The sequence below is a fragment of the Podarcis bocagei genome (assembly GCF_964188305.1).
Source record: "Podarcis bocagei genome assembly, chromosome: 4".
Taxonomy (NCBI): domain Eukaryota; kingdom Metazoa; phylum Chordata; class Lepidosauria; order Squamata; family Lacertidae; genus Podarcis; species Podarcis bocagei.
The window spans coordinates 45,711,473-45,738,293 of NC_138128.1; the positions used below are offsets into that span (position 1 = coordinate 45,711,473).

Sequence of the window (26,821 nt, forward strand, 5' to 3'; positions counted from 1 at the left end):
TGATTGCTGTCATTGCATTCACACTCCAGACATGTGGTGGATTTGAAGAATATTGTGGAATTGCAATGGAAAAGACAATGCATATGTGTGCTTTTAAAACCTCAGCACATTCCTAAAATATAAAAGTGGTGAGACCCACCATTCAAGTGTGATTGTTCTCTTTTTTGGAGTAGAGAAGAGGGGAGGAATAGCTTCTATGCCAGCCTGGACTGCTGGCCACCTAAATGGAACACTGCTAGAGGATAAAGTGTGACTTATAATTGTGTTTATTCCCTCCCTTCAGTTGTGTGCTAATTACCAATCACCCAGCTTTTAATTATACACATATGTAAGTCCAGAGGCCTTCAGCGACATCTCCAGAAGAAAACTTAAGACCCCATTTAAATTATTTGTGATTAAATACTTGAGGTTCTAAATTTTTGAAGCTTAATTTTAAATTTTGCATATTGTATATTTTATTGTGGAGCACTTCTTTTAAAAATTGTGAAATGTAAGATATAAATTTTTGAACGAACGAATGAATATTTAGCCCAGCAAAGTTTGTGTTTTGGAATGGGCTCCATGTGGTTTGGTAATTTTAGACACTGGACTTAATGGTCTCATGAGAATGGTGGAACTCTTTAGATGGAATTTCCTGTGCATATACTTCAATTTCCTTACTATGGTAAGCCAGCCCTCCTGCGTATGGGAGTTCTCCACCTACGCCTCCTGTAAGCACCTCCTTAAGAATCAATGCCAGCAACAGTGTAATCCTAGCCATGCTTACTCAGAAGTAAGACTCACTGCAGTGGGAAGTATTCCCAGGTAAGTCGGTTTAGGAACTGCCACCTCAACACACGGGGATTACTTGTGCCTAAGGGCTTTTGGAGAGCGAGACAGCCAAAGGGGAATAGCTTTGACCGGACTGTTTCTTCACTTGTCAGGAAGTTGTTGCTTCGTCGCCAAATGCTTCTCAAGGAAGACATCTTGTCCGTGTTTTCGAGTTCCTGTTTTACTGGTGATGATAATACCCTGTTTGGGGGAAAGGGGCTTTAATTGGTAATATTTGGCAAACAATTATTATTTTTTTACAGCTGGCTTTAAAAATAGATTATCGGAGGAGGGAATGAAGAAAGAAGGAACGAGCAAGAAGGGGAACGATCCAAGTTCTTTTTTTCTTGGCCATAGAATCCAGGAAGTTTTTATTATTATTATTATTATTAAATCCGGAGCAAATGTTGAGAGTTAATTCTATTTCCTCCGCCTCGCTTTTATTTCAGCGAGAGGGGGAAAATATTACTTTTTAATTAATTTCATCACTGGAGTTCTTAGAACTGCAAAAAGAAAATTAACGTGCAGGGGGGGGGGGGCGGGAAGAACCTCGCCTTCCAAGTGAGCAATACCGAAACCTATTTGAAGCGAGAACTTTTTCCTAGGATAATTTATTGGAAGGTGAAATAAAATATTATTGCCCTGTCTGTCCGGATTGCCGCTGAAATGCATCAATTCTCATATTGCGATATAATCCAATGATTTGTTTATTTCGGAGTCTTGAATTATTAAAGCCACCTGTTTTATTATAAGAAGCTTTGGCAGGATTATTTCTTTGATTTCCTCCCCCCCCCCCCGGTTATTAAGTTTCCATTGATTTCAAGCACATCTTCCTGCCCCCTAAAAGAGAAGGAAATGAATAAAAACCAGAGTATTCCGCAAACTCTTTAATTTCTTCAAGAAATGCTAGTTGCATTTGGCACCCGGAATAAATTATTCACGGGTGCACTCAGCCGCCCAAGGAAGCAGATATTAAAGGTCTCAGAAATGAAATGATCATTTTGCATTTCGATCTGTATTAGCATAACCATGCTGAAGCCAGCAGCATTCCCTCCCCGGGAAAATAAATGAATGATTAAAAAAAAACTAAAAACAAAACTGTCATCCTTGCACCCTTCAAACAACAGGAAGTCCAAGGTAGAAGGCGCGATTCCTGTTCTCTTGCTCGCCCCAGGGTCAGTTCTAACTTCACTAGAATGGTATGTTCTTCCAGGGAAAAGAGATAAGCCTGCCGAGAGCACATTTGCAACTTTCAAAGTATGATCTCCGCTATTGCCCCATTGCCCACCCATGGCTTGTCTCCCACGCACGCACCCCTTCCCATGAATAAGTTCACACGTTTATTGGTCTGGTGGTCTAAGGAAGAGGAGTAATAGCAAAATATTACATTCGGAACAACAACAACAACAACAAAATCACCAGGATTTCTGGCTGGCAACGTTTGTAAAGAGAAAGTTAAACTGGCCCGCCTTAGCTTTTCCGAGTTGGGTGGTTGGGAAGTCGTTAAAAAGGCGTTGGATGCGAGTCAACAAGCAGCCTCTAATCTGTTGAGATCAAGAAACTTATCCAGCTTGGAAGGAATATGACGACCCACTGAAATCTCTCTCTGTCTCTCTCTCTCACACAGGCTGTGGGTGGGTGTTCCTCTCGCTGGAGGGTTACTAACACTTTCCAAGTCCTGGCAAAACAAAGAACTAGCAGAATAGGCTTTTGCGCTGCGTTTTAGCATCCGTGCCCTAATGTGAATCTTTTTTCCCTCATTTTAACAAGGATTACTCCAAGTCCCAAAGCAGCCAAATTAATGGAAGAATAACTAAATGGCAAATTTATTAATACAGGCCACCGAACCACGATTGACAATTCAAAAGAAGGGCAAGGACGTTAGCTTTTGCGTTCAGATTCGTAGCTTTAGATGTTTAGCTTCCACTTCAATATGCTTCAAAGTAAAACAATATTTATCCGGGAGTTTAGTGCCGCTGGAATCCTTAACCAACCTAAACTCCAATCGCAAACATAACTCATTGAGAAGTAAATTGCGGTGAAATAACTGGTTTTTTTTTGGGGGGGGCGGAGGAATCGGGCTGTAAATACTGTATGTTTACCGTATTTAACAACTCAAAATAACTCAAAACATTCCCACATACATTGATGGGTTTTAAAGTTGTAGTACAATCAACTCAAAGATAAGGCCCATTGTGGTCAGTGAGACACTCCCATGTAAATGAGTACAAGATCGCAGTCTTAGGGTGTATTGTTTGCAAGAAAATAGTTCTAGAACAATGCAATTTAAGCAGAATATTCTGAAAATATTCTGCACAGATCTATTCAAATGATGAGGAGTTGCATAAAATCCCTATGGGTTGCACCCTTTGACTCTTTGGGGTTAAGTTTAGGGGGACTAATTCGTTTGATTTGGAAATGTAACACAGTGTGATGCAAGAAAGAGGAGGATGTGTCTATGAATGTTGTTTTCTTATAATTTAGCAACATCCTTTCAATGGAAAATGATAGAAAAACCAGCTGTTCCACTAAGAAGTGATATTCAACTCAGAGTAGACCCCCTGAAATCATTGCAGTTAAACTACATATCACTAACATTTGCCAATAACCCAACAATAATAATTGATTGTGATTATTTTGATACCTTTTTAAAAAAAAGTTTTAAGATTTCAGAAGCATTAAGCACTATTCCATGGAAGTTAGCATATTTAAATTTCATTGCTCTCAACAGATGTGACTAAGGTGCTGGGCCCTTGGCTGGGCTGTGCTCATGGCTTTCAACACTAAACATTATGGAATGTTGGGTTCTACATCAAAAGCTTTATGTTGCAAATAAATATGGCTTTAGATCTGTCATGGGACTCCATCTATTAACTGATGAAGTGCCTTGCTTTTCACCCACTAGTCAAAGGATTCATGTTTCTAGTCAGAATCCAGTGTATTTCAAAACAGTTGATAAAGATGGCTTCAGTTTAAACTTTAATCTCCTTTTTTGCTTACCAAACTTGGTAACGAGACATGTGCCCTGTATGTATAACAGCATATTAATGGTATTATGGCCATGATTATTAATGATAATAATTAAAGTAAGTAACACACAAATAATTTATTGCCGCGAGAAAATTTTAAGCTCCTTCCTTGAATCAGTAAATGTAAGACAGCTGCTTATAGCTATGATGCCACGACTGGTATCAGAATGTCCAAATCCACCATTGCTCTGTAATAATAATAATAATAATAATAATAATAATAATAATAATAAGAAGAAGAAGAAGAAGAAGAAGAAGAAGAAGAAGAAGAAGAAGAATGTTTTTATTTATACCCCACCCTCCCCAGCCAGAGCCAGGCTCAGGGCGGCTAACACCAAATATAAATTACAATAAAACGTAAAATATGGCTTAAAATACAGCTTAAAATGCAGCCTCATTTTAGTAGTAGCCCATAAATCAAGGCCATAAAGGGAGGAAACATCAGATATTAACCTGAGCTGGCTATCCATGCTGGTCCTACATGGGCCAGCAAAAAAGCCAAGGGAAAATGTATATACCAAATCCCATATAAGGGGTCAGAGTGAGTCCAAGCCGAAGGCCAGGCGGAACAGCTCCATCTTGCAGGCCCTGCGGAAAGATGTCAAATCCCACAGGGCCCTGGTCTCTTGTGACAGAGCATTCCACCAAGTCGGGGCCAGTGCTGAAAAGTTGGGGCCCTAGTTGAGACCAATCTAACCTCCTTGAGGTTCAGGACCTCCAAAATGTTGTTATTTATGGACCTTAAGGTCCTCTGCAGGGTATACCAGGAGAGGCAGTCCTGTAGGTATGAGGGTCCTGATTGCACCAATTAACCAGTGAAGACCCCACACTCATTGGTTTCAATGGGGCTTGCACATTGGAGAATTGTGGACTTCAATGCTCTCAGCTCTATAGCACATGTCAACAAACTTCAAAACTCTTAGCAAACTTTGGTTAAAATCTCTTAGGCAAACCTTTAGCCTCCTAAGATATTAAGAGATGGGGTGACTAGGAGCAGAAAAGCCTTCTTATGAGATAGATAATTTCAAGACTGGATCTACAAGTGCAAGTTTTAAAATGGGAGATAATATTTTCATAACAAAAGTCAACAAACCAAAAATGAGGTAAAGTGCCTGCTGTTGCATCTTTGCTGAAAGACACACAACAAAACCCAGGGCATGTCCAGTCAAAAGTAATTCACTTAATTCAATGGGGTCTACTCCCAGGTAACTGTATACGGCAGATGTGGGAAGCCTTTTTCAGTCTGAGGGCCACATTACTTTCTGGACAACTTTCTGGGAACCACAGGCCAGAGGCAAAAGTGAGCAAGGCAATAATGTCAATATTACCTGGCTTCTACAAATGCTTACAGGCTCCTCTCTATCCTCCAGCCAGACAAAAACATTCAAGGTGAGTGTGGAGCAAGACTAGTGAAGGGCTGTGGTTTAGGGAAAACCTAAAGGGCCAGACAGAGAGGACTGAAGGGCTGCATGTGGACCCTAACAAGTGTAATTGTGGCATAAGCTTTCATGGGCTTGAGCTTTCTCCATCAGATGTACAATCTGCAATCCATGGCCAACATTTACCTAGATTTCAGCTACCTGGTACATAGCTTTGAAGCATGAGCTCAGAACTCCCAAGGAGCCTCGTAGCTCAGTCTCTCCATCTGCAATATGGGGTTTGCCTGACTTACCTTACAAGACTGTTGTAAGAGTTAAAGCTAAATAATTCATGGGAAGCACTTTGAACAAATTTGCATGGATTTGTTCTTACTAGATGTTTAAGAATAACTGTGTTAATCTGCTGTATCGAAAATGGCAAGAAACTCATGGCACTATGTATAAAAAGTGGTATTTGTGACATAAGCTTTCATGGGTTCGTGCCTTCTTCATCAGATGCAAACTCTGAAGTCCGTGGCAAACGGATTGCAGCTACCTAGCATGGAAATCCCAACTTTAAGCATATCCCCACTGATTGAGTGTGTATACCTGGAGATAAAGTGTAGCATTGAGATATTTCTTTTCTTAGTGGTCCATCTTCAAGTTGCTTCGACTTTGCTTTCGACCCCTGATCTTATCCCCCATTTTTTGGAAGAAGAAAAGTGGGGCTTCGGTATCTTCACAGGCCCTTGCACTGTTCATTGGGATTAAGCAGTACAGCACGGGGGTGGACCGATTTCTGAGTAAGCGTGCCCGGGAGGGTCAAGCAGCCCAGTGACAATGCGTCCAAGCCTAGAATACTGGCGTGTGAAATCAGAGCTTGGGATAAAAATTGCTCTTGTTTTGCGCAGAGAGGAAAATCCAGAGCATTCATGACCAGTACGGGTTTTTAAGTACCTACTGCAGAATTTCGTCAGTCATCCCGAAAACTGAGTCAAAACTTATGGGAAAAGACAAAGAGAAAAGGGAGTGGAGGAGCGGGGTGTCCTTCTTCAGTACTCAGCCAAAAGCAAAACTTCAAGTTTGTTCTCTGTCTCTCGGCAATCCCGGATGTCTCCCACCCCCGCTTTTCTTGACCCCCGGAGGACTCGACGTCGCTCACGTTTGGCCGCAGCTGTCCCCTGAAAAGTTGTCCTTCCAGTGGAAGCGAAGAGAAAGGCTACCAAGATGACCCGGTGGCGACCTGGAGGCGCACTAAGAGAGGAAACCAGCTGCTGTTTCCAAGTCAGGACGCCGAGGAGTTTCTTCGCTGCTCCTTCGCCGCTTGCGACGCTGCGTCGCTCCAACCAGATTCCTTCCTTCCTTCCTTCACTCCAAAATCCAAAAGCATCAGTTCATTTTTCTTTTCCCTTGGATCACCACTCCGCGCCCAAGGGCAACGCTAGTTTTCCTAGCGTAGGGAAGAGAAAGAGCCGGCATTACGAGAGAAAAGGGGGAAGCGGATCACCTGGCGGTGCCTCTTGAACGCAGTTGGGACCTTCGCTTGGGAAGGACAAGCAAGGTCGAGGATGCTGCCACGCGCACGGCCTTTTTCTTTTCCCATAGCTGCATTTCTCTGCTTGCAATCGTCACCCCCCAAATCTACGTAACTCAGGATAACTCTTCATGTATCTGATGCAAGTGGGCTGCAGTCCAGGAAAGCTTGCGCCTTAGTAAAGTTGTTAGTATTTTAGTCGACGCCACTTGTTGGTTTTGCTGCAAGAGACTACCAGGGCTACTCCTCTCGGAGTTTCTTTTTAAAGTTACCTTCTCCCTCCCCACGGCCTCTTGAAGAAGCAGCTGAAGTATGTAAACTCCCCATGAGACTATTCCTGGCGGCCTCCGTTGCAAGGGACAGAAGTTTGAGAACAGGAGTGCCCTCGGGAATAGCCATAGTAGAAGTAACGATAATAGCAACCCAGATATAGGTGTGGTTGTTATTTCTCCGTGGCCCAGGGATATGTTTTATATCTACAGCGCAAAAGTGCATCCTTTTGCTCCCTTCGCACAAATTTCTCACGCCTTAAGAAATATTGAGGAGATACACACTTGCCTAAGAAAATAAGACGCGTCTCGCGGAATCTGACCTAAATTCAACCAATCCGGAATTTTTCAAGAAGCACAGATGCTGACACACACAAGAAATGGACCAGTGGTCCTCCGGGACACCCTAGAAATAATGAAACAATAGAATGGCAAAAGAGACCTATTCTCCCGCTTCAAAAAATTGGGAGGACATCCTGCTGCTTTCGGTGGGATTTATTTTCAAACAAGTGGCAAAGTGTGCGCGAGCGCGCTTAGGTAACCCTGAAATAGGTAACTAGGCATTGAAAGAAGAGGGCCGTATCCCTGCTGGACAGAGGCTTTGATTTGTGATTTTGTTCCAAAGAGGTGTTGCTTCTGGCTCTGGCGGGTTTGCCTTTGATCCTCACCCCCAATTTGGAGAGGAGGAGCCCAGACAAAAGATTTTGAACAACTTTTAGTCTGTTTCAACTTTCTGCTAGATTCCAATGCTGCTATGCCTGTTCGGAACCCCCCTTCCCAAGTGAACTATTTATGCAGTGTATACTGCTCCTATATGAACCGAATTAACTCTCCAGCGCAGTGCCAACCATGCTTACTCAGAAATAAGTGCCCCCCCCAAGTCCAGTGGGTCTTACTAACCTGTAGGTAGGTGGGTTTAGGATTGCAGTCAAACTCATTACTCCGTTGAACGTCTAAGACTAAGTGCTTGCTTCACGTTGATTTTAGTTGGACTTACTCCCAGGCAATGCAATCCAGCGAACGCTTCCCTGGGAGTAAATCCCACTAAAATCTCTATTCGGTGTCTCTATCTTTCTCTGGAATGAACTCATGAACTAATGTCTGACACCGATTATGGAAAATATCTGGGGAATAGGAAATTAAAGTAAATGCATTTCCTATCTTTCTGCAGTTTGCAAACATAAGCGATACTTACAAAGGATAAGCGGGTAGTGGTGCTTTTTTTACTTTCTCTTCCTGCCAGATGTTACTCATCCTCGGCTTTTGCAACTCCCCCCCCCCCTCTCTTCTACATTGCTGTAGGAATGGGATTGTAAGGTTTATTACAAACCGTGTTGACGGAGAACTCAGTTGCGCGTTTGCACCGGTTGGCTTCCTTTGTATTTAAAGGACTTGTGCCGTCCAGCTGACATTGACAAAGATACCTCTGTAGGAGCCTATAAGTTTCGTTAAGAGTAAAACATTGTAGCCGTGAAAACCGGGCAGCTGAGCCGACGTAGTTCGGATAGACCTTTTTGAAAGTTGATATTTGGCCTAGCTAGCTAAAAATCGATCCTGGTCATTTGAAAAGGTCAAGATGTAAACATTTCTCCTGTACCCTGCTCTTGTTTTCTACAGCACAGAAATGTTTCGCTGGAAAAGGTGACTTAAGAAACAGCAACAGTGCCGTTGTTCTGTTTTATTTTTAATCCATAGTGGAGTTGTCTTCCATACGATCCTTGCGCAGGTCTCGTTGCGATGAAGGGGGGACGAAAATGTTTTTGTACAGTTTCCCTTCGTCTCAATGGAGCTTGGGCGGGAGAATGTATAGCTGAACTGGACTCCTTTCCATGTACGCTTCCTTAGGAACTGTAATATCACATTATTTACACAACACTCTGCTTTCCAATGAATCTGCATTAGGTCTTTTGTAGTCTCTTTCATGGCAGGTATAAAGAAACGGGTTGCCTAGCTGTTGAAAAAGGAAACTATACTGATCAGAACTTTTAACCTCCTCTTACAAAACAGGCAAAAGTTGATCCGGTCTGTGCATTATGCGTTTTCTCCTTTTTAAATAAAGTGCTAAACATTATGAAGGAATAATTTGGAATACTCTGGAGTGATTCTTTTAAGGGCCCAAAGTATTTTGTGGGCCCAAAGTACAGGAAAAGTATTATTCTGCTTTGCCTAAAGCTAAAAATCCTCTGCATGCTTACAGGGAAATATGCTCGACTACTCAGTGGCGTAGCGTGGGGGGTGCAGGGGGGCCCAGCTGCACCGGGTGCAACATCTGGGGGTTAGGGTTTGGGGGCGCAAATCCACGGGTTAGGGGGCACAAATTACTTGCCTTGCCCCGGGTGCTGACAACCCACGCTACGCCACTGCGACTACTGAATAAACATGCACAGGATTGTGCCCCACGACTGTAAGCCTTTGAGCACCTACTTGGGAGTAAGTCCCGCGGAAATCAGCAAGTCTTCACAGGGGGAGTCTTGGCGTGAAATCCTAATTCAATTCACAGGAATACTGAGTGTGTCTAGACAGACTTCCCTCTTTTGATTCCAGAGATCATAGAACTGTAGAATTGGAAGGGACGATCAGGGTCATCTAAGTCCAACCCCATGCAATACAGTAATTTTTGCCCAACGTGGGGCTCGAAACCACAACCTTGAGATTAAGAGTCTCGTGCTCTACCGACTGCGCTATCCATTGGTCTTAATTCTTGATTCTATGGGCCTAAATTTCATAATTGATTCTACTGTGTTTTAATTGCCTTGCCGTAAGCTACTACTACATTATGTGCAGAACGTTGGGACTTATTATTGCTATCACGGCCACCACCACAATCACCACCATCTTATTCAGGGAAGGTATTTGGTCTACTCTGTTGTATGGTAACTCACTGAGCAGCTCCACTGACGGAGCTCGTTTAGAAGGTTATATCTGGGTTTCCTCCAAAAATGAACCTCCAGAGTTAGCCAAGGCAGTGTCCTTCAGAAGTGTTGCACTAAAACGCCACTCATCCCTGACCATTGGCCATGTTGGCTGGGGACGATGGAAGCTGTAGTCCAAAACACCTGGCTACCTTCCCTAGAAGAAGCCAATCACACACACACACCAACCCACTTCTGTGGCACATTCACGACCAACAGGTTTAATGCTGCATAAGGTTTGGTGCACAAGAACCCAGGTGATTCTTAACAGGAATCACTGTTGAGAGCGAAAACGCAGAGGAGATGAATAAGATGGGGCAGGAAAAGATAGTTGATCAATTGATGGGTGGGAGAGAGGTGATTATTAGATCAAACCTATCCATTCTTATCAGATATGCAGATGACACAACCTTGATGGCAGAAAGTGAGGAGGAATTAAATAACCCTTTAATGAGGGTGAAAGAGGAGAGCGCAAAATATGGCCTGAAGCTCAACATCAAAAAAACTAAGATCATGGCCACTGGTCCCATCACCTCCTGACAAATAGAAGGGAAAGAAATGGAGACAATGAGAGATTTTACTTTCTTGGGTTCCATGATCACTGCAGATGGTGAAAGCAGTTACGAAATTAAAAGACACCTGCTTCTTGGGAGAAAAGCCTAGACAGCATCTTAAAAAGCAGAGACATCACCTTGTCAACAAAGGTCCGTATAGTAAAAGCTATGGTTTTCCCAGTAGTGATGTATGGAAGTGAGAGCTGGACCATAAAGAAGGCTGATTGCTGAAGAATTGATGCTTTTGAATTATGGTGCTGGAGGAGACTCTAGAGAGTCCCATGGACTGCAAGAAGATCAAACCTATCCATTCTTAAGGAAATCAGCTCTGAGTGCTCACTGGAAGGACAGATCCTGAAGTTGAGGCTGCAATACTTTGGCCACCTCATGACTTCCTGGAAAAGACCCTGATGTTGGGAAAGATGGAGGGCACAAGGAGAAGGGGACGACAGAGGACGAGATGGTTGGACATGAGTTTGACCAAACTGCAGGAGGCAGTGGAAGACAGGAGTGTCTGGCGTGCTCTGGTCCATGGGATCACGAAGATTCGGACACGACTAAACAACAACAACATTTAGATTACTTCCATCCCCATGATTCTGAAGAGGCAGGGAAGAGTTCACAAAGATGAGTAAAAATCTCAGAAAGTCGGTGAGTTTAAACGCACACAATACAGCGTATCAATACACTCTGGAATATACCATGCTGCATTTGTACAAAGAGAAATGAAAGGACCTGAGCCTCCCTGTAGGCGACGCCTTTTGACCTGGACTCTTTGGCCTTGATCCCCTTTGGGAAAGGCTTGGTTGCCTAGTGGCGAGCGGGAGGCATTCTACGCATCGTCAAAAACACCTCTTCCTTGGTAGATCATGATCACGTGCTTTAGCCACAGAGACTTAATTCCTGAGGAAGCTGAGACAGGCTAGTGGGGAATGACATCGAGGTGCTCTTTCTCTCTCCCTTGCCTCTTCCTCATGGCTCTCCCTGTTATTTGTCCCCTTCCGGGACCGGCTGGCCTTTCTGGAAAACACAGGACAGGGATCTGCGTTTCTAAAGGTTTGATATTGCCGCTTGTCTCCGTGCTGTCCTCAGGAGAAGTCAAAACATGTTTGGGTGACTCAACGAGGCAGACATAACTAACTGAGAGACAGGCAGGGATCAGCTATGCTGGGAAAAGGAGGTGTCACTTGTACGCAGTCACTTTGGTGATCAACACTTGGATGATTTATGCCTTCGACTTTAATTATATTTCTGTGACAGGTGGCACTTCCCTGGACAAAAGTTAGCAGAGGTCAGCCAAGACGAAGTGTCCCTTTATCAGTCCTGAAATACAACGGAACGAGATGCAACGTCCAGGCAGACAGCCCACAACATTAACTTAGCCTCTTGGATACATGAAGTGACAGACAGTGGCCCAGGATCGGAGATGAGGAAGATCAAGGTAAAATTTTGTCACACCTTTGAAAATAAATGCAATCTTTCTTCCTCCTTCCCGCTCCAACCCAGTCCGGGTTCTTGCATGGTTACTAAGAGCTGAAATAACATGTCATTGACTCCCTTCAAGAGAAAGACCTTGGGAATACAAAGCAAAACAAACATAACTTGGAGGGCTAACTGCTTGTTAGCTTCAGTTCAAGAAAAATAATCTGTTCTGCAGAAGGCGGCAGTGGGTGGGGGAGAAGTCAGTTCCTCAGGCCCCTTAAATTCAGATGACTTATAGTTGTCAACCTAATCTATGGTCCAGTTACAAAGGAAATTCATACATTTAATCTGAGCATGTCCCATTGAAGTCAATGGAGGAGAACTGAGATTTGGATCCAGGTATTTTAAACTACCCAGTAGGGCTTGGTGAACCTTAGCCAGTCCAGAGAGGACCATGGTATCTCCAACCCATTTGGTATCAATGCCATCAAAGACTTACTCTTCTTATACCTGACGTCATTAGAGGGGTATCTGAAAATCAGCAATTTGGAATGGCATTTAAAAATGGAACTGAATCCATCCAAATTCCAAGTGCCTACTGGAAACTGCTCAGGACACACCATGTATTTAAAGAACACGTTTTTAAATGTGTTTGTAAGTAATGTGTTTGTCTGTTGGGAACATGGCTTGTTCTTCCCTCCCACCTAGCCTCAGTTTTCCTCCCACTTTTCAGCTGCTTTGTCCTGCTTTCTTGGGGTTTATTTCACTTTCTCTGTACCATAAAGAGTGATATGATCTCAAAAGTTATACACAGATGTAAACCTTCTTTGGGATGGGATATCATGGACAGCACACTCATTATTGTCACAACTCATTGAGGTCAGTGGAGTGTTACGTGCAGGGCGCTTCTGATTCTTGGTGGTTGTGACCTTGACCTGTCATTTGTGGTAAGTTGACCTCTAGGCCAGGGCTGGGGACTCTGTGATCCTCCAGCTGTTGTTGAACTCTCATCAACCCCAGCCAGCATGGCCAGTGGTCAGGGACAGTGAGACTTGCAGCCCTGAAGCTTCTGGAGGGCTACCGGTTCCCCCAGCCTTGCTGTAGGCCCTGGTGCACTCAGAAAAGAACTTTGTGGGCAAAGGTCAAGGATGCAAACCAGCAGAATGAGTTGGAGGGACTTGCATATTTACTATGATCTAAAGAGATGATAGCATTTATGACCATTCAGTCTATAGTCCAAAATTGCATAACTGCACCATTGTCTCTAAGAAAAATGATGTTACGGGGAACCAGGCAGAGGGTCTTCTTGCTGGTGGCACCCACCCTGTAAAATGCCCTGCCATCAGATGTCAAGGAGATAAATAACTATACAATGTTAGAAGACATCTGAAGGCAACCCTGTATAGGGAAGCTTTTAATGTTTGATGTGTTATTATGCTTTTATATTTGTTGGGAGCCGCCCAGAGTGGCAAAGGCAGGCTTCCTCAAACTCGGCCCTCCAGATGTTTTGAGACTACAGTCCTCATCATCCCTGACCACTGGCCCTGCTAGCTAGGGATCATAGGAGTTTTAGGCCAAAAACATCTGTATGGCTGAGTTTGAGGAAGCCTGGACTAGGGCAACCCAGTCAGATGAGTGGGGTATTATTATTATTATTAGCATTAGCATTAGCATTAGCATTAGCATTAGCATTTCAACCATCAACCCCCCAGCAAAATGAAACTGCTAGAAACAAGAAGAGCTTCCTTCCACATCAGGACCAGGAAAGTCAGATAGAAAGATACTCAGGCCATTACATCCTGGATTTCAAGGTGCAGTCCTACAAAAGTGATGATGGAACAGAGAAATCAAACATTCCCTGGCCAACACACAATATGCTTCTTGGGTTTCCTTGACTCAATGCCCCCCCCCCATATGCTCGAAATGCCTTGAGATCCCAGCTTTTTGGACACCTATTTTGCACCCAATTGATTCTGCTCTTCTTGATTCCTGTTGGCTGGTTTCCACTCTCTTATCTTTAATGGTCAGTACTGCAAGAAAGTATTGAAGTTCTGATCCATTATTCCCTGGAATTTTGTCTTTGGCTTAAAGAGGAAGGAAGAGAATTGGCACCTCTAATTCCATGATAAGTATTTATTTTGAAGTCCTATTGATTTCAATAGAAGTTATCTCCAAGACATTGTTCTTGGTATGGTTGTAAACACATTCCCACTGAGTTTACAAAGTTTTCTCTCAAGTATGTATGCATATGATATCCTCTTTAAATAGTGTCCCTGAGGCAGTTACTACAATCCAGGACTTTACAATCAATGGATATTTTACCATTTGCTTCAATGGGATGCAGATTGTAGCCATAGGCTAGCTCATTTCCAAGGTGCTTTAGTGATATTTGTTTAGAATCAGTAATTTAATAGTACAAAACTATCTATATATTCATCCCAGTCCCAATATACTTACTTAAAAGTAAGTTTCATTAATATCCTCTTTAAGTACACCACCCCTCCTTTTTATACAACTGATTCCACTTTCCGGAAAACTCCAGAACAAACTACCTCAATTCTGATGCACAATCCCTTTAGAATCTAGCTGTTCGTGTTTCTCTTTTGCTTAGTTCTAAGCATAACACATGCTAAAAACAACAATATTCTGTCTATACCACAATCGCTTGCAAGCACAAATGCAGATGCTGGCATTATTGAAGGAGACTCAGGTTGCGTTGGAAGATACTAAACATTAAATCAACCTCTGGCCCTTCCGACACTTTCAGAGCTCGTTCTTACACTTCCAAATCCCCATCTGTAGTTTCAAATCCCCATCTGTAGTTTCTGGATCACTCACTTGCCTTTACTTCGAATTAATGAACTCCGGATTAAAAGAGCAAACGTGAACGTTGTGTTCGCAAAGGCTTTTAAACAAAACCTCGGGACACCCGGAGTCTGGAGCAACTCCAGAGAGCCCACCTATCCCATTTCAACCACTTCTCTTTGCAGGACGCACCAGTCTCGCCTCCCAGCAAAAAGAGACTCCTGTAAGAACACAGGAGATTCCTTAGCCCTAGCAAGATCTCGATCCCCACCCTTCACATACACACACACCCTTCAGACATAAAAGAGTTAAAATAAAAGACGGAAGTGGTCAGCGTGTGTTCTTCTTTTCCCGGAACTCCCAATATCGCCAGTATTTAAACTTAAGCTCAGAGTAGGGACCTGGCTGACCGGATGCTGGAGTAGCTAGGCCTTTGGTTTGCTCAACCAAGGCTCCTATCATCATCATCATCATCATCTTCACCCACCCTATTTCTCCAAATAGGTCCCTTCTTAACCATGTTGACCATGGTTCAAGGCAACTATGGAGCTGGGAAATGAGTAAGGGGGGGGGGAGTATAGTCCAAACAATTGCAGAACTTTAAAGGGAGGGAATTTTTTTAATTCCGTGCCTTGCTCGGCTAATAGCAGGGCGTTGATATAGTGACGTAGTCAATAGTGCTTGCCCAGATAACAGTGGAGATGATCCACCGGGAGAGGAGAGTCGGGACCTACTTTATTTCGTGTGACTGCTCTTTTCAATCTTATTCCAAGTCGACTTCACCGGTGCGCACATTTCGCGCGCATGGGCGGGCAGTGGCGAGCCCTTGCAAAGAGGACTCGCGAGAATGAAACTCAAGCACGCTTATTAAGCAATATTCTAAACACGTGTGCAAATCTTTTAAGGGTCTGTGTGAGTGAAATGGTATGCATTCGTTTGTTTGCTTTCTTTTTCATTTATCTGGGTCGTTTTCTTTTAAGGGCAGGCCACCAGTATCCAAGGGTTCCTCTGAGGCGCGTGTAGAAAAAGCTGATCTATTTATTTCAAACGCAGGGGACAAAGCCAATTGGCCGATCTGATCCTAAGCGCGCTTAAGTTGAAGTAAATTGCTTAGATACGTCTGTTGTGAAAGGTCTCTAGCCCACTGAGCTGATGTGATTAAGGCGCAGCACCAGCCCCAGCCCCAGCCGCCTCTAAGGTGCAGGGGGAAGGAGGATGTGAGTCTCCTCGACAGCTTCTCGGCTTGTCTTGGGAGGGACAGGCCTCCCCCGACGCCCTCTTCTTTTGAATTGGGGTGAGCTGCAGCGCGCTCAGTATACATTACCCAACCCAAAGTGACTCCAGTCCACACCGAGAAAGAACATAAGCCTGGACCGACGTTTTATGGGTGTACCTCACCCGACACCCCACCATTGTTGTCTCGGTTTAAAACCGAGCTTCCGAGGCATCCTACCTCAAAGCTCTCAGGCCGATCAAATCTCGGCAGGCATCTCTTGATCTGCTCAAAGATGCCCGCTGAGCCTCTGTGTCAAAGCACACTTGTTCCAAAGGAAACTGCCATTGATTACAACGAGCTACTGCTCCTCTCTCTCTCTGTGTCTCGTGATGGAGAGACTCCAATCATTTATCAAAGCAGGAAGCCAAAAGAAAGGAAACCACCCCTCTCGGCAAAGCCAAGGCAAGGAACCTAACGATTTAGATTCAGGGTAATTTCTCCCCTCCCCTAATCTCCTCGCAGTATTTGATATGATGAATAACCCAATATAGGCCTTTAAAAATAGGTCACTGCATAAAGAGACTCCCAGAGAGCAATAAAAAAAGAGGGGGAAGGAGGGCGCTTTAAGGAGAGAAGCCCTTTGACTTTCTCTCGGTGTTTGTTGCCAGCATCCGCGCGCAGAGGACAAACAAACGGAGGCGCCTCTGGATGGGAGTCAAGGTGGGGGTGAGGCGAGCCTGTCCCTCGTCTCCGGAGGTTCCTCTGTGGTCTGAAAGAAGACCTGAGTGCTCAGGTTGGGAAGTGGAGAAAGGCATTAAATCCCCCCTTCCCATATCCTGTCTATATGCGCAGGGCGGGGGAACTATCCACGGATCTAAGATGGCCCTCTTCACACCGCGATACTTAATCCAGAATAACGGCAGCGGCATGTTTCGTACCCAGAGTCCCCGACACACTCCCGCACCTTCGTCCACAGCCAGGAACGAGCTACAGGAGCATAGATCTGTAGAGCTGGAAGGGAACCCAAAGGATCATCTAGCCCAACCCCGGCGACGAATAACGTTCTCGTTTTCGTCGCTTTTGTAACCGCTCTGTTTGCGAGGTTAAACGAAGCAAACTAATCCGCTTCTTTCTACCCGCGAGCCTTTGGATTTCACCGCAAACGCGGGTTGTTTCCTCTCTCTCACCCTCTTTTATTTTGTGTTTGTTTGTTCAGTTTCTTTGTTCCCCCTGGAACGGTACCGTGGTTTATAGGAGTAGTTAAATATTTGCTCTTTCGGTGGTTGACTACAGAGCGGGGATCCGAACTCCCTTCTCCATAGGAGCGGCGGCGTTAAAATATGGTGCCTCTGGTTTTTGCTCGTGTTGGTAACGGGAGGCGTCGGAGAGATTTATGGAATTTTAGCTTTACAGACATGAAGTTTCGGGGACAGATAATAAATAAGAGGGGAGGGGATTGGGGAACGGTTTATTTCCTCTCACTGGAGCCTATGAGAGGAATATGGGGGGGGGGCGAGGCAGTGGGAGGGGAGGCACGGTGATCCCAGGTAATCATTTGTGGAAAGGCTCCTAGCGCTGGAAATGCAGGCGGAAGAGTCACGTCCCCAGTTCGCGGGGTCTCTATTCCACCGGCTCATCCCGTCTCTATTTCCACAGCATCATCACCAACAACAACACTTGACTTTAACCGAGCCTAGAGCCAGCCTGGCTACACTGATTTCAGAGGAGGGGCGCGTGAGAAGGAGGGAGGGATCAGGATCCTAGTTTATGTAACTGGTTTCCACCGAAATAACTGGAGGGTTCCTCTGTTTATAAACAAAGGGCCTTCGGAAGGCTACATCTCTCTCTCCACCCCCACCCCGCCTTCCTTTCCCTCGTTCCCCCCTCTTGAAAAGGGCTCGCTTCTCTCTACAGATCTCATAAAGGGCACGGGGATGTTGCAAGATCGCCTGCCGAATAATATCCTCATCATAACCGGAAACGTGATGCTGTAATCATATTTTCATCTCGTTCCAAAGGGAGAACCAAAATGGTTTCTTCTTAACCGCCACTACTACCACCCCCTGGTTAAAACAAAAAAAAACCCTCCTCAAGGACAAGGATCCTCAAAGATTCTCGGCGACCCTCTGCCCTGCTCCCAGTCACTCGGGGAGCCTTTCTGGGGCGGGGGGAGGAGAGGGCAAGAAAAGCCTCCACCTCGCGGGTCCCCAAGCCTTTCAGCACCGTCACCACCAAAGAGCCGTATTTCTGCTCAGCTTTTGAGTGAAGCCATACGAGGCTGGTGTAGGGAAAGTGGGGAGGAGAAAAGAGAGGGGGGGAACCCTCCTTGTCAGAATCATCTGGAGTTTTTAAGGGAAATGAAATATATCCCTTCCGTCTTTGGTGGCCCTTTGCACTTGAATTATAGCAGAGAAGGATTTAGCTAGAAGTATAGGGGGACTGAGCGCTCTCGTTCGCTCTCCCTCTGCTGTCCTCTAGGTATTACCAGCGATGATATATTTACCGAAAGTCTATGCACAGCTCTGTGATCGCACCACCTTCTTTGACATGTAGAGATGATGGTGATGATGGTGATGATATAATAATAATAATAATAATAATAATAATAATAATAATAATAATAATAATAATAATAATAATATGCTTGCGCCCAATGAGATCACCCATATTACAAATACTGGGGAAAAACTAGTCTCAGCAGGAACTAACAACAGCTACTGCGTATTTGGTTACCCTGATCTCAAAGGCAGGAGGTCGCCATGTTACTTGGATCAAGGTGAAAGTCCTACACCAATACATCAAACAATATGTCAATATTTTCTTTATTTTATTTTTTTTAGAAAAACAATAACCTGACATAAATGGTTACAGAATTAGTACAACAGCGCACGCAAAGGCAGAGACGCTTTGCGTCCCCCTGTAGATAAATAGATAACACATAATAATTATTTCTTCCAAAGCATGCTGAAAGGAAAAGCAGTACAAAAAGTTTATGTCGTAGGTCTTTGCCGCCTGCTAACCAGACGGGTATTTATTTATTTTTTAAGACATCAGCCACAACCATTTAAATACCGAATTAAAGGTACGGAATTACAACTTCGAAAAATAAAGTGCATATTATTTGGGGGGGAGGGGAGGGGGGAAAGCGAAAAAAACACACAGAAAAGATTAGAATAAGCTTTTGAACGAAAGATTTCCCTTACCTGGTGATCTGTTCGTTCCTTCTGCCTCTGGTTAGAAATAATATTTAAAAAAGAAAAAAAGAAAAAATATTAATCATAATCATAATCGAAGTCGGGAGGGGGGAATCTGGAAAGGAACTATTGATGGGATTTTGGAGGGTTATTTAATTTTTCCTCCAAGCACACTGTATTATCCTGATGCAATAAAGCCTGGCTGTAATGTAATTTTAAAATACATACGTCCAAGCAAATAGTGGGGACAGAATATGACAAGTGTATTTCGACATTATAATTCAAGTGGGCTCCACCTACCATCCGCCTCCCAATTAATGGCCTAACCAAGTTGCAAGAGCCTGCATTGGCCAGACTTGAGAGAGGGAGCTAGAAAGAGACAGGCAGAGCGAGAGGGGGCGAAAAGTGTCATTGAGGCGAAGGGATCGCCTCCCAATCAACAATAACTTGTTAGCAAGAGTCAATTACCTCGCCTCTGCCTCTCGCCGTCTTTTTTTCTCCCCCCAGCCCGAGGAAAAGAGGCTCTCCGGCGCCTCTCGCTCTCCCCTCGCTCTGGAGGAGCCCCCCCTCCGGATTTCGCTGGGGGAAGAGGGCGAGCTGGGGGGGCGAAAGACAGATCTGGGACGATTTGGGGGGTGTCTCCTAAAATAGCAGCTGGGAAGAGAAGCGAGAGGCGAGAGAAATAAAGTGGGACAGGAGCGCCTCGGCCACCTCTTTCCCAGCCAGGACTGCGGACCCTGCCTGGCCGTCCAAGGACGGCTTCCCACCGCCCTCCTTGGCCCCGTCCTCCCTCTTCTCTCTCCAGGGCCAGCAGACCTGCCTCCTGGTGAAGTTGAGGACCTGAAGTTTTGGGGAGTCTTTTTGGAGGGGGGCTGTTCTGTTTTAATTTTTTTCCTCGGTTTCTTTTTTTTGCTCCCCGCCTCCTTTTCGGTTGCTCTGCGTTGGCGACTGCAGAAAAGCGAGGGAGGTCATTTCAGGCAAAGAGCGAGCGAGAGAAAGAGAGAGTAGGAAGGGGGCACAGGGGGTGCTGCGGTGGGGAAGGAGCCGGAATCCCCGACGCCCGCCAAGCATGACTTCCAAAGACGACGGCAAAGCCGCCTCGGTGGAGGAGCGCCGGAGAAGCCCACTGGACCACTTGCCTCCGCCGGCCAACTCCAACAAGCCCCTGACGCCCTTCAGCATCGAGGACATCCTCAACAAGCCCTCGGTGCGGAGAAGTTACACCATCTGCGGGACTGCCCACCTGCTCTCGGCCGCCGAGAAGCACCCTCCGGCCGCCCTGCCGCTTTCCAGTCGGGCGCTGCTCTCGCAAACGTCGCCTCTGTGCGCCCTCGAGGAGCTGGCTAGCAAGACCTTCAAGGGGCTCGAAGTCAGCGTCCTGCAAGCCGCCGAAGGTAAGACCCGCCGCACGCAGCCCGGGCTGATCAGGGGCTCGCTGCCTGCCCCCTTTCCCTGCCTACCTTCTAGCTGGGGGTGGGGGGTGTTGCGAGGGGAGAGAGATGGTGGCGCGTTTGTGGAGAGCATCGGCGGAGAACTTGGCGCTTTGAGGATGGAGGCGCGGCGAGGGCTTAGGGAGGACCACAGATGCGGGTTCTGGTCTGGACAAGAAGGGGCAGCCCCATCTCTGGCCCCTACAGCCACGCCGGGCCGTTTTGAGAGGAATCCCGCAAACGCTCTGCGGTTTCTTGCCCTCCCCCTCCCCCAGGCGCAAACTATGTCTTTAGAGAGGAGGCAGCCCACGCGTGAAATCGGTGTGACTACTGCAGCCTGGTTTGTGCACCCAGTCGGTTTCGGCTCCCCCTTCCACCCGCCCGCCCGCCCAAATTATCCTTCTTCCCTCCGGCCTCCATCAAGTCCCCTTGGCCATTAAGATGTTGGGGGCGAATAGTAGAGGCCTACTTTCCTTCTTCTGGGCTGGGATTCGAGAGTCCTCCTAGCTGAATCGGTGGTTTGTTTTGCTTTTAAATTCCCTTCTTCCAATGCAGTTAAGGGAACCCCCAGAGTAAGGAGAGGGGAGGAGGAGGAAGATGGCAAGAGGGGCCTGCTGGTGTTTTGGGGGGTGCCGGATGGCTTCCTATCGCTTTGTGGCCTGGGAAAGAGCAAGAGAGAGACAGAGAGACTGGATAAGTCTCGTTGGGCTGCCTGTGTGGGGGGTGAGCGTGAGACTGAAAAGCCTTATTCTGCCTATTTTCAGGAAGGGATGGGATGACTATATTTGGCCAGAGGCAAACCCCCAAGAAAAGGAGGAAGTCTAGGACGGCCTTTACAAACCACCAGATCTACGAACTGGAAAAGCGTTTTTTGTACCAGAAATACTTGTCCCCCGCGGACCGAGACCAGATAGCGCAGCAGCTGGGCTTGACCAATGCACAGGTGATAACGTGGTTTCAGAATCGCAGGGCCAAGCTCAAGCGGGACCTGGAAGAGATGAAAGCAGACGTGGAGTCTGCCAAGAAACTGGGACCCAGCACCCAGGTGGATCTGGTAGCCATTGCCGAGCTGGAGTCGACCCCCGAAGGGAGAGCGAAGTCGCGCTCCCTTTCGCCTGCCCTCCCCAAGCATGGACTGGAAGGCAGCAACAGCCACCTCCAGCTCTCCCCCGGCTCTCCGCTCACGGACCAGCCGGGCAGCAGCAAGGACTGCTCGGAAGACGAAGACGTGGAAATTGACGTGGATGACTGAGGGGTGGTGGTGGTTGCTTCTTCTTCTTCCTCTTCTTCTCCTCCTCCTCTTCCTCCCCCTCTTCTCTCCCGCCCTTCTCTTGCCCCGCAAACAAAAACAAACGAAGAAATTGACAAATCTCTTTCTCCCCGGCTTCCTCCTCCTCGCGCTCCCTTCCACCAAGACACAACGAGAGAAAGTGTCCGCTCCTGTGCCCTCCTCATCACCCGGGGATAAAAAAAAAATAAACAGAACAGAACAAAAAAAAACAAAAACAAAACCCACGCCGGACTTTAGGGGGAACTGCAAATCAGCTTCCTTGGCGACTCAGTAAAGGCGGTTTCTTTTCAACAAAAGCAATAAGCAATATAAAAGAATCACAATTATTGTTAATTATTATTATTAAAGTAGGAAACAATATCCCAACGGCTGCCAAACCAGGTAGCTATCCCTTTTTTTTCTTTTTTCTTTTTGGAACGGTGCAATTATGGATAGCTTCTGTATAAATATTTAAGCATATCTATTGGGTATTTTCTTTTTTTGAGGGTTTGCCTTTTTTTAAAAAAAGAATAATAATAACGATATACTTTTTGTTGTTTATAAAAGGACTCTTAACCTTGGAGTAAATGCCACCTCTTTGATGCTTGGTTAGACGGTTGTTTTGAAAGGTTTTCAAAATCCACTTTATGTGAGAATTAAGTTAAACCGTAGTTCCCTTTGCTCGCATGCTCCCTATATGCACGATTCTTCCCCACCCCCTTTTCTTTGGCTTTTTTGTTTGGTTGTTTAATTCTCAATTATTATTATTTTTTTCTGGGATATCGTGGGGGTTTGGGTTCTATCGCAAGTTTAAAATATATACTTTCTTTCCCACCCCCAGCGCCTAGGACTCGGTCTCCAATGAGATTTCTGCCTCGTTTTACCAATTAAAAGCTATTTTTACCATTTACTGCTATTGTTGTGCTTTTATTAAAAAGGAAAAAGAAAGCTACCTTTCGTATTTTTATATGGAGGTAGTTTTAAGAAAAGAATCTAGACTTATTTTTTACTCTTTTTTAGAATTCTTTTGCATGCTACCGAAATAATAAGACTAATACCGCTGCTCAAAATGATAATATCAACAATAATGAAGAACAGATCCAGCCATCAACAGATGGGAATATTAACGCTATAAATACAAATGTACAGGTTTGAAATGTTTTTCTTTGATCTGTAAAAATAATTTTTTTAAGGCCTGCTTATTTAAGTTACAACAGGGACGGTGTTGCTTTATATCTTGTCTCTTAGAGTTGTACAGACAAGTCTTTTTCCGACACAATAAAAGCTTTACAATTTTAATATACACTTTTTAAGGTTTTCTTTGGGAATGAAAGTCTTTAGATATCCCGTTTATCCGTTGTTATATATAAAAAATGTTCCTTTCGTCACTTTGGGGAGTGATACAAATGTGTTTCAGCTTTGGGTGTCACCAAGTTGCCAGCATTTTGAGGTGGCTGAACTGACAGCAGGAAATCTGCATTTCATACAAGCTACGCGTAGAAATCTACTTAGAACTGAAACTGTATTTCTTTTTTGGGTGGGAGCGTTATCCTAAAGTAATAAGGCTGGTGAGGCATGTAAGTCACCAAATCCAGAAGCATCCGTGGATATAAAAATAATGGCTTATAAAGCCGTTTGTGTGTGTGTGTGTGTCCACACATACACCATACATTTCCATTCCAAAATATAGCCTATACAGAAAACACGGTTAAGCAGCAATACATCCGTGTTTTGCATATATACGCATTTCATACTTAGCACACATAGATAAGAGCCCTTCCCTCAGTTTGCATCTAACAACATTAAAAAACAAACAAACACAATAATTGAGAGCTATCCCTAAATCATGGCGGAATCGTCCAGTGTTCATAAAGACAATTAAAGTAACAAGTTAGAATCGCTTGTTTTAAGGGGGCGCGGGCGGGGACTGCAAAGGGAAACGGGGGATTAAAGAGAAAACGGGGATTAATTTTTTCCCCCTGCAGAGCTGCCAAAACAAAAACAAACAAACAAAAACCCTTCAGGTAAATTTTGCTTTCTTTACTATCGCGTATGTACCAAATGCTAATTTAATTTACAGCTCCCCCTTTATGTCTTTCTAAACGTGTATCTCCCTTTCCCCCCCAAATACCGCGCCCTGCCTTTTTGACCCACCAACGTGGTGTTTCCCTATTCTTGGTAAAATTTATGTGAGAAGCACAAATCTGGTGTACATAGTGGCCTAGTTAAAAGAGTGGGGGGGGAGGTGGGGTTGGGAGAAGGAACTGGGTTCCGGCGACGAGAGGGGGGACAGCGTGGCTTGGAGGGGAGGGGAGAGAGAAGAGCGTTTTTGGGGGGCCAGTTTCTCCGAGGCGAAATCAATCTTTCTCCTCTTTGAAAATGGATGGCGTTGTAATTTTTAGCGTAAAGCATGAAAACTGGGGACAAATGAGGCCTCTTCTGTGAAGTGACAAGCGACAATGGAGCATGCTCTGCCTCCTGCGGCTCGCCATGCTGAAACAAGCGTGCGCCTCCGTCGCGAAAAGGACCGAACCGCTTGGAGACCATATGGTTTTTGAATTTTCCTCACAATTTCCAGACAATTTGATGGATTAGGTTAACCCTCCCTTCCACTGTTTAACTCCACAATAATGGGAGTGGAGCTCCCTTTCCTCCCTCCGCCCCCCACTTCCATCGCCCCCTCCTCCCCTGCGCTGGGGCATCTGCGCCTTTAGACGGGCCGCCCATTCTTCTCCTTTCTCTCTTGGCATTTGGAACAAGTCTATGAATTACAATGAAAGGCACTTTCTTTAGTATTATTTGGGAGAGCACTTGTCTCCCACCCCCCCTTTTCCCTTTAAAGGGGGATGAGGGGGTCTGTTTGCAATGGATTTGTTTGACTTCTGTCCAGATATCACGCGAAGCCTTCAATCTTGTCCTTAAGTGTTTTTATGCTAAGCAGGCAAATCGTAAAAGGCTGAGAAACTGTGACATTTATGTGAAGATCTAGTTAAAGGGCTTTATTTGTTTTCTTTATTTGCTCTTACCCTCCCCTCCCCCTCCGGATTCTCTTTCTCTTCTCTCTCCCCCCCCCCGCCCCACCTCCCAAGCTTTTTATCCTTTTGTCTTCGAATAGATTTAATGAGGCTGCAAAAACCGATGCAAGTCAATGTAAGCAAGGAAATGTGTTTTTGTTTTGTTTTCGAATAGAAAGATTGAGGGCTGAAGAGGGGGGGGGAGAGAGAGAGAGAGAGAGAGAGAGAGAGAGAGAGAGAGAGGAGGTGTGGGGTTGAGGAGAGGGTAGGATAACACCGGAGTTCATTTGGACTTGTGAGCTATTGACTCCAGTGTTCAAACGCAAGAGATGGATGGAGCCAGAGAAGCACCACACAAGTTTGCCACACGTGACATTACAAGCCAGAGAGCTGCTTTCTTTAGCTTGGGTTTTTTCCCCCCCTCCCCTTTCTTGCAGCATGTTAATTTGGCCAGAAAAGACGGGGCCGATTGTTGACTGCAGATCGCTTTGCTGGGTTTGTCAACAACCTTTCAAAGCGCGACACACGAGCCCCCGGAAGCCCCACCGCGTCCAGTGGGGGACAGATTCCCGCCTGACCAGGTTAGGGGTCGAGAGAGGGAAGAGCCCGGGCAAGGCTTTCCATTCTTTTCTCGCGAATGGGTCTTTCAAGCTTCCTGGTTTTCAGACTGTTCTTCCAGCTTAGATGGAATAAGACTTTTCAGAGCTCAGACGGTTAGAGCAAGGGATTGATCTTCTCACTATATGGTATTTTTCACCCCGCGTTCGGCTTTTAATGGAAAGGACTGATTAAAAAATAATGATGATGGGGGGACACGATGGTTAAATACATGCCGGATTTGAATAGATGCCACTTCGGATCAAACCGGTCGTCGTGGCCCTTCGGTGGAAGGGAGCCCTGCCTGCTCCGTCTTGTCTCCTCGCAGTTGTTACTCTTGAGACTTCATCCCGCAAACCGGGAGGAAAAATTATAACCAGACAAAAGCGATACATGTTTCCTTCTCAGGGTATATTGTATCTCTCTTTCTCTCCGGTAGCCCCAACTTGGAGCTTGATAGGTTGTATATTTTCCGAGACAGACGGAGTTTTGTGGAAAGGGGTGTTGCAGGCGAAACAAGAGACATCTTGACACCCAGACGTGCCAAAGCTGAGTGGACATTTGATGAAATCACCACTCGACACAAAAGCCCCGAGCAAGGGAGACTGTTATCTCTCGCCAAAAGAGGGACGGCGGGGAAAGAGGGCGGGGGGGGGGGAGAGACGAGCGGCGGGGCGATCGGCATTTAAAAAAACCCCAAAACAAAACCCGGTCATATTTTGTTGGATGTCTGTTTTTAGAAAGAATTTGTACACGTCTAACGGAATAGGTATCTCTCTGATTAAGAAGAGCGGAAGCCGGGTTTCAATATTAGCACGAATAAAACTTGGCAGTCTTGGAATTACAGAGACAGAGTCTTCCTCTTCTTCTAATAGGAGATTCTCAGAAATGAGAGACTCCGTCGTGCGGGCGGAGGGAGCGGTGAGTTTTAGGCTGGATCCCTTTGGGCGATTACTAGGGAGTAAGCCCCATTCGGGTAAGTTGGGCAGACTTCTGAATGTTCAGGGCGGGGGTGCTTTTTGATGGCACCTCTGTGTGGAATAAAGTATTTGAAACCAAGCAAGTCTGACACCAGGACCCTAAACCTTCCAAGTGTCTGCCTGGCGCTGCAATCTTGCAAGCTGGCTCCTTTGTGTCTTCACTCAGAACTAACTTAGCCCGACTTTGTCCAAAGGAGGACTTGCTACGCGACGGTGCAAACGACTGAATCCTTAAAGTCATACGCAACTCTACTTCCTATGCAATGTTGCATAGCCAGGAGCAACTATTATTTGCAGGAAAAATAAGCCTGTCAAAAAATTAATTCCGAAGGGGCGCAACTGTGTTGCTGGGACCTCCCTCCCTCCTTAATTCCCTCCCCCTTTACCGCCCCCCTGTTATCCCTATGCCATTGATCCTACTGTAATT

The 26,821-nt window shown here is 45.5% G+C and overlaps 1 protein-coding gene and 1 long non-coding RNA gene across 3 annotated transcripts in view; one reads left to right on the top strand and one right to left on the bottom strand.

Moving 5' to 3' along the window:
• The window catches only part of LOC308586047, a 63,287-nt gene extending 44,052 nt beyond the window's left edge, over nt 1-19,235 (bottom strand). Inside the window, exon 1 of the long non-coding RNA XR_014007728.1 lies at nt 19,113-19,235. This is a non-coding gene — a long non-coding RNA (uncharacterized lncRNA). The remainder of the gene's footprint in view (nt 1-19,112) is intronic.
• Nucleotides 19,236-19,487: 252 nt separating this feature from the next.
• On the top strand, nt 19,488-23,062 carry LBX1 (ladybird homeobox 1). 2 transcript variants are annotated; one of them, XR_014007721.1, is made up of 3 exons: nt 19,488-20,497; nt 21,298-22,205; nt 22,645-23,062. XR_014007721.1 is itself a non-coding variant. In XM_081192274.1 (2 exons), exons 1-2 carry the CDS (start codon nt 20,173-20,175, stop codon nt 21,783-21,785), a joined length of 813 nt encoding a protein of 270 aa, XP_081048400.1. In that variant the 5' UTR covers nt 19,488-20,172; the 3' UTR covers nt 21,786-23,062. The 2 variants fall into 2 exon arrangements, 1 of the variants encoding a protein (XP_081048400.1); XM_081192274.1 differs by having other exon boundaries at nt 21,298-23,062.
• Nucleotides 23,063-26,821: the final 3,759 nt, after the last annotated feature.

What these genes read in the sequence shown, in the direction of transcription:
- LBX1 (XM_081192274.1), top strand. Translation starts at nt 20,173, where the DNA reads ATGACTTCCAAAGACGACGGCAAAGCCGCCTCGGTGGAGGAGCGCCGG. An exon ending in CGTCCTGCAAGCCGCCGAAG is followed by an intron (nt 20,498 to 21,297) that starts GTAAGACCCGCC and finishes GCCTATTTTCAG; the next exon opens with GAAGGGATGGGATGACTATA.